General features: G+C 44.7%; 1 protein-coding gene across 1 annotated transcript in view; it reads left to right on the top strand.

The window, feature by feature from the left end:
- The window catches only part of FIG4 (FIG4 phosphoinositide 5-phosphatase), a 94,525-nt gene that overhangs the window by 61,595 nt on the left and 19,192 nt on the right, over positions 1-13,738 (top strand). The window contains exons 20-22 of the mRNA XM_079779971.1: positions 701-896; positions 1,978-2,060; positions 5,558-5,644. Coding sequence (XP_079636097.1) covers positions 701-896; positions 1,978-2,060; positions 5,558-5,644 — 366 coding nt within the window. The remainder of the gene's footprint in view (positions 1-700; positions 897-1,977; positions 2,061-5,557; positions 5,645-13,738) is intronic.

Raw genomic sequence — 13,738 nt, 5'->3', positions numbered from 1 at the left:
TTTTCATAACAGCCAAGATATTATTATAAAACATTTTTTGAATTAAAACAATATTCTTACAATTCTCAAATTTGGAAGTAAAATAAAAGTAAATACTTTTGTGTGTCAGTTTTTCTGTCCCTCCCCCCAATCTATTCCCTACTATTAGAAGGGATGTTCAGCAAATATAAGTATTTACTAATAACACAATAAACTTTAAAATTTCGTTCATGTTCATCAGTTATTCATATTCTCAAATAATTAGCTGATACTGTGGTTGAAAAAAATAATAGGAGGGAAAGAAATATACATGGATTTGGCTTTTGACCTTTTCTTGAAGCTTTTGCAAATTATAGGTAATTTTGCTAATATCTCAAAACATATAGCCTATTATTGTACCATAAACTTCGAATATATTGATTGCAGTTACCGAAGGAAGGCACAATAACCAAGTGGCCAGGAGACTTTTCTGAACAGGTTTACATGCACGTACTGGCTTTCTCCCAGAATTTATAACAGGATTGGAATTCATAGAGGGCCTGTACTTGCACATGGTAAAATATTAAGGTTTTCCCTTCAGCACAATTTAAACTCAGAAACTAGTTTCTCACAGTCATTTTCTTATGCTTCCCCAGGCCCAAGGTTTTGGGACAGAGTGATGCACAGTGAATGTTGAGGGTTCTGTTTAAAGATGCTCACCTTCTTATTTATCATTTCAAAGAAACAAAAGCAATAGAGAAGAAGCTGTATTACAGCGGAAGACAGCGGCCAGCGCCCCGCCTCCCCCCAGCGAGGAGGCTGTGTCCAGCAGCTCTGATGACGACTCTGGGACCGACCGGGAGGAGGAGGGCTCTGTGTCTCAGCGCTCCACTCCAGTGAAGATGACTGACACGGGAGACAGTGCCAAAGTGACCGAGGTGTGGGGAGAGGAGCACGTGAGGTCCAGTGTGAGGCACTGGGGAATGATCTCTAAGTTCCACTCTCAGTAAAAAGGCTGAGAGCGAGGAAAGGTCACATTATCTCACTCACACCACTGAAATGAGATCATGTGTAATGTGTGGTGCTGGAGGCACTGCGGAGATAAAGACATCCAGCATAGACAGACAAAATGAAAATGGCTTCATTTTGCAATAAAATCAGTGCTTTTGCTCCCAGATGTAGCAGTGAAATTCTTATTACTTCAGAGTTTTTAAGAGAATCTGTGCCTCTTTGGGCAGCCCACCACTTGCGGTTCATTCACCCCCTTGCTCAGCACACTGCTGGAATGCAAGGTTTGGACCTGGGCCTCACCATCTCTGTGTAGCCCCAGTGGGCAGTTCATCCTGCTCAATGTGATATTACCAATATAGTAAGGGAAAATAAAAGTAAGCAACAAAAAAACCTAAATCTAGTTTTGGGGGAAATTTGATTTCTAGACATAGCCAGAAGTCATTAGAGGTCGATATGACAAAGTGTGATAATACAAGGACTGAATCTATTATCCTAGTAGTTGGCAAACTACAATGACTGGTCAAGTCAAGCCCACTGTCTGTTTTTGTAAATAAAGTTTTATTGGGAGTTGGCAAACTACAAACAATTGGTCAAGTTCAGCCCACTGTCTGTTTTTGCAAATAAAGTTTTACTGGCACTGAGCCATGCCTACTTGCTTATATATTATCTGTAACAGCAGAGGTGAGGAGTAGCTGTAGAAATGGTATGACCCAAATAACATAAACTACTTACTATCTGGCCCTTTGCAGAAATTTTTGCTAACTCCTGTATTATAAAAACACCACTAATAATTATTTAGCATGTTTTTTTTTAACCCTAAAACAAACTATTTTTAGTGGGAATAGAATCAGATTAAAAAAATTAACTGAGAAGTTTAATGAATAGATTAAAGAAACATTGTGATTCCTTTAGTGGGAAAATTCACAGGTTTTTTTTCTTCATCTTTGGAAATAATTTATATTCTAGATGTCTAAAATTTTTCCTGGTCCCTTTTTTTTTTAACCCCAGAATGTGGTCCAGCCCATGAAAGAGGTATATGGGATTAGCCTCTTCGATGGTATCTCAGAGGAAGATCTCTCCATTTATTCAAGGTAAACTACTTCCATGTAGAGATTGAGAAAAAATGCAAATGTATTACTACAATAACATATCTAGTATAACTTAAAAAAGTAAAATAGTCAGTACAGAAGGAAATGAATTCCATCTGGAATATAGTAATAGCATTGAGTAGGTCAAATTCAGAAACACTGATTTATATTTGAGATAAGGGGCCTACTGCCTGAGATAAAAATTCATGATGAGTACATGTATTTTCACTGCCCACATATAAGCTGTAAACTGAAGTACAAACACAGTTCTACAGTAAAAAATCCTCAAGATCAGGTACAAAATAAACCTGGGATATTGCCGATTGAGGACCTCACAGTCACTTTAGCTCTGGGCTGCTGGTGGGGAGGGTGTCTGAGGAGGAAAAAGGAAGCAACGATACAAGGGTGCTGATTCGGGATGTTATAGCCCTTTGGTGGGCAGGTATGGCTGAAGGGAGAGGATCCCCCAAAAGGCATTACGTGAAATCACGTACATAATTTTGCACGTAAGTGTGTTTTTCTGAGAAGATTCATAGTTATGATATTCTCAAAAGAATCCTTCACCTGGAAATCCTTAGGAAGCTGATGGGTCCACTGTAAACACCCCTCAGCCTAATGCATGCATTGAGAAGACTTGTTTTTTCACTGATTCAGTGGAATTTTATTAGTAGTTATTATGTCAAAATTCACATGTACAGGATCCAAAGGTCTGTCTTAGAAAATTCTAAAGCATATGTAATTAGATTTTAACAGTAAGATAGAACATATATCTCATTAGAGTACAGCCCTTAAAAAGTGAAGGATAATAGAGAATTAAGTACAGTTCTGTCAAACTAGAAATGAACTCTGCATGCACAGTGCCTCTTAAAACAAAGTTCTGTGAAAGTATAACATATTTCTATGGATGTGAATTTCAGTGGCAAATAATATTAGCTTCTAAACATCTGACACTAAAGAAATTTCCAATCAAAACGTAAGCGCAGTGGCTTTCATTAAATATAGAGCTATGATACTTCTGTAAAGAGGGCCTTCATTCATATAAGTTGGACATATGTAAACTCTGTAACATATATGAGCACTGACCTTCCATTCTTTTTCAAGGAGGGTGTTGCATTTATAGAATCCGTCGTACCGGATATTGTCAGCTTTTTCCTTCAAGCTAGTAAGACCTGCTATATAACATGTCAAATACAAAAATGCACAGCATTTCTTGACTGCAAAGGCACTGGTGTGACTGCATCGCTGTCTTACCAGAGGCAAGTTGAGTCATTCAGGACTCAGCCACACCCTCCTCACCCCGACACAGACATGCAGTAGCTTATTCCTCACGTTGTCAGCAGTGCAGCTGAACTGTTTACCGGTTGAAGTGGGCCTTTGTCAGGAGCACGGCTGGAAGGATGCATTGTCTGGGGTTAGTGATAAATATGACTTTGCCTAGTGCAGAGAGTGTGAGTGTACATGTCAAGGACTGAAATGTTGGCTCATGTGAATTAAGCAAAAAGTGTCTCTTGCTTCAAGGCATGACTTTCACCTGCAGCCTTTGTAGCTCAGATTGCCCCTGAGGCCCACTTGTAGTTCTCCCTGCTGGGAGTGAGATCCAGCCTTGCTCAGCCACAACACCCCTGGGAAACAGTCTCAGAAGGTGCCAGGGCAGGCCTGCGGGGAAGGGTTACTGCAGGAGGGAAGGAGCCCATGTTCTGGAATGAGATTCTGTGCTTGGTGTTCTGAAGTTCAACACCTCCTCCTTTGAGTGGTATAGCGCTTCACAGTGTTTTCCTTGTTCTTTAGACAGCTCTGTATCAGACTGAAAAGATGTTACTATCCCTCTAGAGGCTGAGGGCACAGGAAGAGCCGTTCAGTGGCTTCTCCAGGAGACCTGGCCTGTGCTTCTGGGGTGTCTGTGATCTTAGTCTGTGCCGTTCTCTTCATTCTCGTGATCATATCAGCTGCCTCTGCTTATGATGCGGGGTCCTGAGGCTCTTCCTGCCTCCTCTGACCCAGAGAGCAGCGCTTCTGGGCAGGGTGAGAGCCCAGGGATTCTGCCCTGTATTGTGAGGTGCCTTCCCCACTGCTTTTCTGCACCCAGTCGGCTTGACTCACCAGAGTTTGTGCGTGTAAAGATGGTGCGGTCGCCTGGCTTGCCTGTCACAGCCGCCACCTGGGCTACCACAGGACATGGTGGGGAGGGAGGCGATGCAGCCAGAACTGGCTTCTGCGGCCTGTCTTCCTGCTCTCCTGCCTCTTTTTCTCATGTTGACCCTCAACCATCTTCAGACTCCTGAAGATCTCTCAGTTTTATAGTTTTGTTCTGATTACTGAGCCCTATTCTTTGTACCTCCCTTTGCCCGCATCTTTTCTGATATATTTGGTTTGCTATTTTGACCAGACTCGGAAGTTTACTGACTTCCTCAAAGCCTCAGACCCTTGCCTAATTTTTTAAAAAAAATTCTGACCATGATCATGCACATGATTTGCTAAGTTTAAAGTTCTGTACAAATATTAAATGCTATGTGGCATTCTTTTTTAAGAAACACATCCAAAATGTTCACTTGGTAAAACTATAAAGTTGGATAAAAGTAAGCTAAAAAGTTTTTCAGTAGCCCGTGATTTAATGATTTAATAATTGCTAGTTTCTACAGCACTTTGCTTGACCTTTAAAAAAGCTACTTAAAGAATAAATTATTAAAGTATCCTTAGTCATCAAAAGAAAATATTTCAAATAGTAGAAAAGTGAAAGGGGAATCAGCCATGTAATGCTGCCCTGTAACCTCCTCGGGGCACATGGGGCATAACCGCAGGCCACACTTCAGACAGGTCTGCTCCTGAGAAATAGCCGGCGGCCCTCTCACCCGGCCGAGACCCCGGCCATTCCCTGTGGCTCTCAGCTTTAAGACTGGCTCAGTGCTGCCCGGTCTTCTCTCAGGAGTGGTGGTAGACAGTGGCGGTCAGTCGCTGGTCTCCTCAGTCCTCTCCAGCTGTGTTAACAGTACTCTTCGCAGTGACTGGGGTATACTTGGCGATTCCTGTGGTCCTGAGGAAACCGAGTCCAGATCCTGGGTTCTGTGCTGCAGGAGATGGATCCCCAGCCTGATCCCGCCCTGTCCTTGTCATTTGTCTCCCCCCATTTCCCCATGTTTCCTGCCACGGTCACCCGCAGGTATGTGAGGCCCTGAGAGATCAGCTGTTTAGCTTCAGGAACAATTGATTCCGTTTTTAAAAAAATCATGTTTAAATAAATAGAAATGCAATGTAGTACACATTTCTTATCATTCTTACATCTATGGTTCTGACATATTTTAAGCAGAATTTCTCTTCCTTCTCACAGACCCACTCTAAAATCAGGCAACCATTTATGAGCAGTCTTCTGTTACATGGGGTGCTCTTGTGGGCTCTTCTGAAATGAGCACACTGCTGTCATTTGAAAGCTCCTTCCGTGATTGACTGAATGTATTGCCAATCGTTTCTTCTCTGGCTCACTTCTTATCCGTTGTAATCTGTAGATTCGTTCAGCTGGGTCAGAGTCAACATCAGCAGGACAAGAGCAGCCAGCAGCTCTGTTCCAGGTGCCCAGATGGAGTTATAAAATTGTGAGTACTAGACTAGACCTTTAAAAAATACCTATATTCATGTCATTCACAGTGCTTTTTCTTCTAAGATTTTGTAAGAAGAACATTATCTTGTCACCATCTTAGTATACGCATAAACATCTCTTGGTACTTTATCCGCGGAAAACTGGGTAGCTGTGGGGGCGGAGAAGAGATGGCAGCCTCGACTTAAAGTGCACCCTTTGGAGGTGAGATTGGCGTTGAAGGAGGCGTCTCTCCATGAACTCTGCTCTCCACTGGGGAGAGGGGAGATGACAAAGCAGCTCTGACCCTGCAGGCAGGCTCTTCACGTTCGATGCAAGGCCCTTGAAGGCTGGGGTGCCTGTCTCTTCTAACTGTAGGTCCTCACCAGTTCTGATAACTTACTGTAAGTTAAACAGGTGTTTACTAAATTCTTAAACAGAACTGGTTTCATATCCTGAATCACAGCATCACAGATCTACCACTTGTTGTTTTGTTGCGTTTTCTTTTACCTTGAGCAAATAACAAGTCGTGTGTATGTCAGTTTCCTCATCTGCAAAGTGGGGTAATAATCACACCTGCTTTGTAGGTGGGCTTAATGAAAGAATACCAAGCACTTAGACCAGTGTCTGGAAAACGTTCTCAGTAATAGCTGATCATCACCATCATCATTCCCTGCATGTTGGCACTGGACAAAGCGAAGGTTGTGGCCGGAGAGTCTCCCTGATGTCACATGCTCAGTTGAGGTCTCCCAGAAAATGCGTCCGTATGGGGATTAGTATGTGCGAGGTGTTCAGATCAGTGCCTGGCATATAGTTGACATTTAGTAAAGACAATCTTCCCCTTTCTTGACCAACTTTGTCAGTTCCCTAAATTATGTCACAGATAGGAACTGCCTAACTTCACTGTGTCCTACATCCGTCTGTTTCTGATTGAGAGTGGAGAGGCTGTTAAGGTCATCCAGGCAGAGGCTGGTGCCTGAGAGAGCAGTGGCTGGGGGGGAGTTTGGAGATGCGAGGGGCTCGGGGAATGTTTAGGAGGTGAAATGGACAGGACCTGGATACTGACTCCTCATGGAGGAGGAGGGCCTTATCAAGGATGCCCCTTAGGTGGTTTGGTTTGTGTAACAAGTTTCATTGATTGATTGATTGATTCATTCATTTATTCATTTAGCAGATAGGTATTGAGTATACCTGTGTTAGGACCATTCAAAGCTGCCATTTACCAAGGTAAGGAGCACAACAGAAGGATCCAGTTTGTCTTTAAAGTAGCATCGAGGTGGACTGTGTGGGAAGCAGTTGACTCAGCTGACCTGGAACTCAGAGAGAGCCTCCTGGGTGACCATTGAAGCCACTGGCTAAGGATGAGACCACCTCGGGAATGAGAGTAGAGTGAGCAAAGAACTACAGCTGAGTCTTGAGGGGTCTGGGTCTATCAGCCGAGACAGAGACCTGCAAGGGAGGCAGAGCTGGCAGGGGAAGGAGAACCACGGCGGTGTTTTATCACGACCTTCAAAACGGCTGCTTATCCCTTCTTTCTCTCCCTGTCACTAATTATCTATTTATTTATTTTTAATTTAAATTCTGTATTGTTGAATGTATTACATATGTCTCCTCTTTCCCCCATTGACCTCTGCCCGGCCACTCCCATCCGCCAGCACATGCCCTCACCCTGTGTCCATTGGTTATGCTCATATGCATGCACACCAGTCCTTTGGTTGATCTCTTACCCCCTCCCCTCCCCTGCCTTCCCTCTGAGGGTTGACAGTCTGTTTGACACTAATTTTTTCCCTCTTTTTTTAAACATACAGATTCCAGTTAACTTAGAGACAGTTTTTCTTTCTTATTTCTAACTAGCATGTGGAAGTGTGGGCTCCCATATGAACTGAAATATATGTGGCCAAAGAAGGAAAGTATTTAAATGTGTTAGTAAAATAAGAGACTCTGTTAACCAAATTGTATTATACAAATTGATTATTCCATTAAAATAATACGGCACAATTTAGGAGGAGGAGATGATGAAATGGATGTAGCATACACAATAAAAGAAAAGCCTTTTCCCCCGTTCTCTTTAACATAGGGGCTACTTTGATCTGCAATTGAGCTTGCAGTTATTAATTTTAAATTCTTTTAAAACATTTAGTACTTGCTTTTCTGAGTTCTAACACATGTGAAAACCATGTACTAGTAGATGTAGGTTTTCTTAATTTTTCCAATTACATGCTAAAGAATCTAACATGAGTGTGTTTTTGCACAGCATCAGCAGCAGGATAACAGAGAGCCTGGTAGGCTCGGCATTATGTTGTCATGGCAACTGCTCAAGAGTGTTGTTGCTGTGTGTGCATGGGTGTACCCTTTAAATTGAAACTGTAACTTAGTTCTTAAAATGTCAACTAATAATTCTTAGATTTCTAAATCTATGACAAAACCCAGAGAATGAAGATTTATGAGATAATCGAAATTCTCATCTTGTTATATGTTAAGTTCTAGTAGATTTTAAAATGGTAATAAGTTTATTTTAAGTTTATATACCTACTAGAGGCCCGGTGCACGAGATTCATGCACTCGAGGGGTCCCTCATCCTGGCCTGCGCCCTCTCATAGTCTGGGAGTCCTCAGGGGATGTCCAACTGACGGCTTAGCCCGCTCCCCTCAGGGAGCCAGCCTAAGCCATCAGTCGGGCATCCTTAGCACTGCCACCACTGCACTTGCCAGCCATGAGCCCAGCTTCGTAATGTAGATATCTGTGTTTTCCGATGGTCTTAGGCTCCACAGCAGCGGTTCTCAACCTGTGGGTTGCGACCCACAGGTTGAGAACCGCTAGCAGGGTCGCTTAAGACCATCAGAAAACACAGATTTTTACATTACGATTCATTAACAGTAGCAAAATTACAGTTACGAAGTAGCAACGAAAATAATTTTATGGTTAGGGGTCACTACAACATCAGGAACTGTATTAAAGGGTCACGGCATTAGAAAGGTTGAGAACCACCGCCCTACTGTCTTCTGATAAAAGAGAGGGGGGGAAAAAGCACACCAAGTTTTCAGCTTTTTCCCCCCACTTTTTATTTATTTACTAGAGGTCCGGTGCACGAAATTCATGCACGGGGGGCGGGGTCCCCACAGCCCAGCCTGCACCCTCTTCATTCCGGGACCCCTCAGGGGATGTCCGACTGCTGGTTTAGGCCTGATCCCATAAACCGGCAGTTGGACATCCCTCTCATAATCTGGGACCGCTGGCTCCTAACTGCTCACCTATCTGCCTGCCTGGTCGCCCCCAACTGCCCTCCCCTGCCGGTCTGGTCGCCCCTAACCACCTCTGCCTTGGCCCCCGCCACCGCAGCTTTTTCCAGAAGGATGTCCAGAAGGATGTCTGGTCTAATTAGCATATTACCCTTTTATTAGTATAGACTAGAGGCCCAGTGCATGATTGAATCATGCACGGGTAGGGTCCCCTACATGCTTTCGCTTTTCGCAGTGGAGCTGGGTGCCTGTCCGCTGGTGCACCAGGCCTTTCAGAAGCCTCCGGCTCGGCGGAGGCTTCTGAAAGGCCTGGTGCCGGAGCAGACAGGCACCCAGCTCCCCCACTTTTGATGGTCCGCGGCCGCTGAGGGGGGCTACCCTGCTGTTGAGAGGCTGCTGAGGGGGGCTGCCGTGGACACCTGGCTACCCTGCCGTTGAGAGGCGCAGCTGGGTGTCCGCGGCAGGCCCCCTCAGCGGCCGCGGATCTGGCCGTTGAGAGGCCCAGGGTGCGGGAGTTTACTTAGGACACATTCACAGACATGGAGTCCCGCCCCCTGTGCCTCTCAACAGCAGGGTAGCCCCCCTCAGTGGCAGCAGATCCGTGCCTCTCAATGGCCAGATAGGCCACCCCGAGTCCCGCCCCCCAGCCTCCCGCCGCCCAATCGTGGGCATAACGGAGTGATGGTAATTTACATGTTACTCTATTATTAGATAGGATAAGTATTTGTCATATTATTCTCTACTTTTCTATATGTATTTAAAATATTCCAGAATATTTTAAGCAAATAAAAAATGGTCAAGTTGCAAAAAAATAAAAGTTTTGAAATACAACCTGGTAGGCTTGAAAGCAACAACATTTGCATAAAAGGGCGTAAGTTGCAGTCGGCAACAAAACTTGCTGTTAGGATTGCTTGGTTAATATTCTTTTGTTGGAAAGGCATGGTTTGGGCAAAGGAGAAAAGGAAACCAGCCCTATAAAAGGGAATGTCTGATTGGGCTGTTGCCACAGCAGAGAGGGGCAGGTGCGGCAAAGGTTCAGGCTGTCCCACAGGCAAGAAAGTCTGTGTGTGGGACACCAGAGGACACCTGTCACACCTGAAACACAATTTGTTAACACTCACAATTGCAGAGCTCAGGAAGAATCACTGTTTTTAAAACTATTATTTCCCTGACATATAACATATACATACATATAAATATACATGCCCTCTTCTGAGCTTCCCCTGCCCCCCACTTAATATTTGGCTATGGCCTTCTTTTCGTGTCAACGAATTGGATGTACAGACATAATTTTTAATGGCTACAGTGTTATCCCTGACTGTTTGACATTACTGTGGTTTACTTCACTAACCCTTTATTGTGGGGCAGGTTGCTTCTGGTTTCCCCTGGCATCAACAACTTCAGTAAACATAATTGCTTATTTGACTGTTTACTTAGGACACATTCACAGACATGGAACTCCTGGTCCAAAGTAATTCACTTGAATTTTGATCCACATTTATAAATTGACTTTCTAGAAAGTGCTTCTGTTTGTTTAGTCCATTGGTTTTAAGTCAGATTACACTCCCACAAATGGGTTAAGAGAAAACTGTTCAACGCACCTTGGGCAAATCGCAAACTCTTGCTGAACTTGAGCGACCCCAGGGCACAGGACCTGGAGGATCTGGGCTGGAGGGTGAAGTCCAGGGAAGCGCAGGTGACGCAGTCGAGGACCTTGTGTGGGTGCAGGCTTGTTAGTGTGTGTCGCTCGGGTCCACGCTTATGCACACAACCCACACGCCTTCACTCCCGCTCTGCACCCTTGGCCACCAGAAACCTCCGTGGAGCCTTCCATGAGCTTGGATGCATCCAGTCCCAGCACCAAGCAAGTCTGAGAAAGTTTTCCCAGACTGACTCCCACCCGCTCCAAGGGGAGGCGGGACCAGGAGGATCCGGGCTGGAGGGTGAGGTCCAGGGGGGTGTGGGTGGCACGCCGAGGACCCTGTGTGGGTGCGGGTGTGTGAGTGTGTGTCGCTCGGGTCCACGCTCATGCACACACCCACACGCCCACACTCCCGCTCTGCACCCTTGGCCACCAGGAACCTCGCAGAGTTCAGCCCGCTTGCCAGTCCCCGCCCACTTGGTCAAGCCTTCGGTAGGACCCTGGCTCTGCATATAAATAGATACCCACGCAGATGCCTAGCAGCTAGCAAGTCCTTTTAACCTCTCTGTTAAGATGTATCCTGGTTTCAAAAATGTTAAAATTTGAAGAAAGAAGTATGCATACAAATGGAGGAAATACAGTACTTTGAGTACAATTGAGGACTACTGCAGAAGTGTTTGTAACAGGCAATTTTGGAAAAACAGAACAAAACTCAAATACATCCTCTGTCTCATCCTGCCCCTGTCATTTGAGCAGGTAGATCGCTCCACAGTGACCAGGTCCAGTGTATCTGGGACCCCAAAATCAGTCCTAGTTCCCTGGAAAGGAAGCCGACCCAACTTTTTGAAGTTTGTGGGGGAAGGGTGTGGAGGCTTTCGGCCTGGGGTCAGAGCAGACACCCAGCTCCCTGCTATCGATTGTAGGGGGTCTGCTCCAACACCAGGCCGAAAGCCTCCATGGGTTAAGCCTCCATGGAGGCTTTCGGCCTGGTTCCGGAGCGGACTCCAGCTCCCTGCCATCCATTGCAGGGGGTCCGCTCAGGGCGCCTATGTATGCAAATTAACCGCATCTTGGTCGGGTTTATTTGCATACTCGCTCTGATTGGCTGGTGGGCATGGCTGGTGGGTGTGGCTTGGGCATAGCGAAGGTGTGGTCAATTTGCATATTACCCTTTTATTAGGTAGGATTTTTCTTTATTGATTAAGGTATTACATATGTGTCCTTATCCCTCCATTGCCCCCTCACCCTCCTGGTGTCTGTGTCCATTGGTTAGGCTTATATGCATGCCTACAAGTCCTTTGGTTGATCTCAGCTTTTTTTCCTTTCTCTATTCTGCTTCCACTTGCACCTACGAGCAAGTGCAGAGTGAGAAGGCCTGCGTGGAAGGGCTTGCTGTGCAGGGGCAGGCAGGACCAACCTGTGCTCATTCTACACGCCTACCAGTTCTCGGGGAGTTTATGACCAAGCAACACATGCCAATCAGTATAGGTTAAAAAGAACATGAGCACATATATTATTAGTGCCTGCTATTCTGGTGGCTCACCTTTTCCAGGAATATGTCTCACTCATTTAGAAATTATCTCCAAGAAATGGTTCAAAATGTGACACGTAGAGTTTGGATAAATGCTATCTAACTTAGGATTTTTCCAATGCAGGCTGAGGTGAAATGTAATATAAGGTAAATAAGTATGTCTTAGGACTGAACATTGAATTTATTCCCTAAGTACACCTTACAGAGTGAATGCCCCTGGGGATGGGCTCTGGCAGGGAAGTGTGTCATGAGTCAGTTACTGTGTGTTAACTCCAGGCAGTTAGCACACACGGCTGAGGTGAGTGTGACACCAGGCCCTGATGAGCTCCACTTTGCTTACTTGTCACGAAAGCATTTTCAACAATGTGCCCCCTAAATCCAAGTCACTGTGGGTCCCCCTGCATTGGTTTCATCTAGTCCCTCTGCAGACAATGCTCTGGTCTCTGTGCTGCAGGCGAAATCATTTCTACCCTAATGGGTAAATCTTGTTATCTTGTCTTTCCCAGACACCAGGGAGTATAGTCTTTAAAGGCTTAAGGATTAGAGCAGTTGGGAGGCCATGATCAATGATTAATCTGCTAATTCCCCCCACAGGCGGGAGCTGATAGGTGGCAGTCCTCAGCCCAAGGAGGCGGTGACCCCTGCCCTCACCCCGGAAATTACCTCAACAGTCATTGTCTCTCTTTTCATTCTGGCCTTTACTTTTCTTCTCTTTCTCTGTAACCCTCTCTGGCTTTTCCCTGTTATCTTTTCTATTTCTAAATTAGCTTGTTCTGTCTCATCCCCGCTCCACCCATTTCTTTTACTTTTATTTCTCTTTCCTTCCTTCTCCTCATCATCCTTTCTCCATTCCCTCCAGGAAGTGTTTTTGTTTTTGAAATATAGTAATCTCTCCAAAACACAAGTTTCCTTCCTATATTCTGGGACATTGCTTTTCAGGCTTTAATTCTTGACTCATTAGTGGGTCATGAAATTAACTTAGTAGGCCTCCACACAGTGCAATGAGCTAAAATGGACTGAATCCAGTCGAAAGTTCCAGTACGTGGCATGCAGTACGGTTAAGCCTTATTTCATGAAATTTTGTTTCTGTGCATAAATGTAGCTTCGTCAATACACACACATAACTAGGTGCGTGCCGATTTGCCATGGGAAGTGCATTTCTTACTTTGGGTGACAGTCACAGGTTGGATTTATATGAATGCATCTTTTCTGGAACCACACGAATTTAAAAACGTAGGGTCTGTTTCTGGCATCTAGGCACTTTAATGCATGTTTGTTGATTGAATGAAAGTATGTGTGAGTGATTCCTATGGGGGATAATTAGAAAAGGAGAAGATAGGTCAAGAAGGGGGACAGAGAGAGACGAGCGAGGTCTCTGTGGTATATCCACGGTGGGTGAAATAAATGTAGGCCTTAGAAAATACACTCGTTACTTAGAATGAACTGAGAGCTGGGATGAGCATGCACAGGATGTAGGTAGCAGGAAGCTACAGATGAAAGTCAAAATGAAAAAAGCTATTCTGTAAAGTGAATGCTGCTTTGTTTTAATATTATTATCTACAATAGCATCTGCACACTATGTTAAACAAGGTAAGTTTAGTGAACCCGTGAATTTGTTGAAACTTTTAGGGAGAGCTATCCTTAAAGGCTTCTAGCCTATAAGGAATAATAAATGTATATTTAATTGTAGGTACTTGTGTT

The sequence above is a fragment of the Cnephaeus nilssonii genome, assembly GCF_951640355.1.
Source record: "Cnephaeus nilssonii genome assembly, chromosome: 9".
In the NCBI taxonomy this organism is placed as follows: domain Eukaryota; kingdom Metazoa; phylum Chordata; class Mammalia; order Chiroptera; family Vespertilionidae; genus Cnephaeus; species Cnephaeus nilssonii.
Note: the sequence above shows the minus strand (reverse complement) of the source record. Positions and strands in the feature narration are given on the sequence as shown.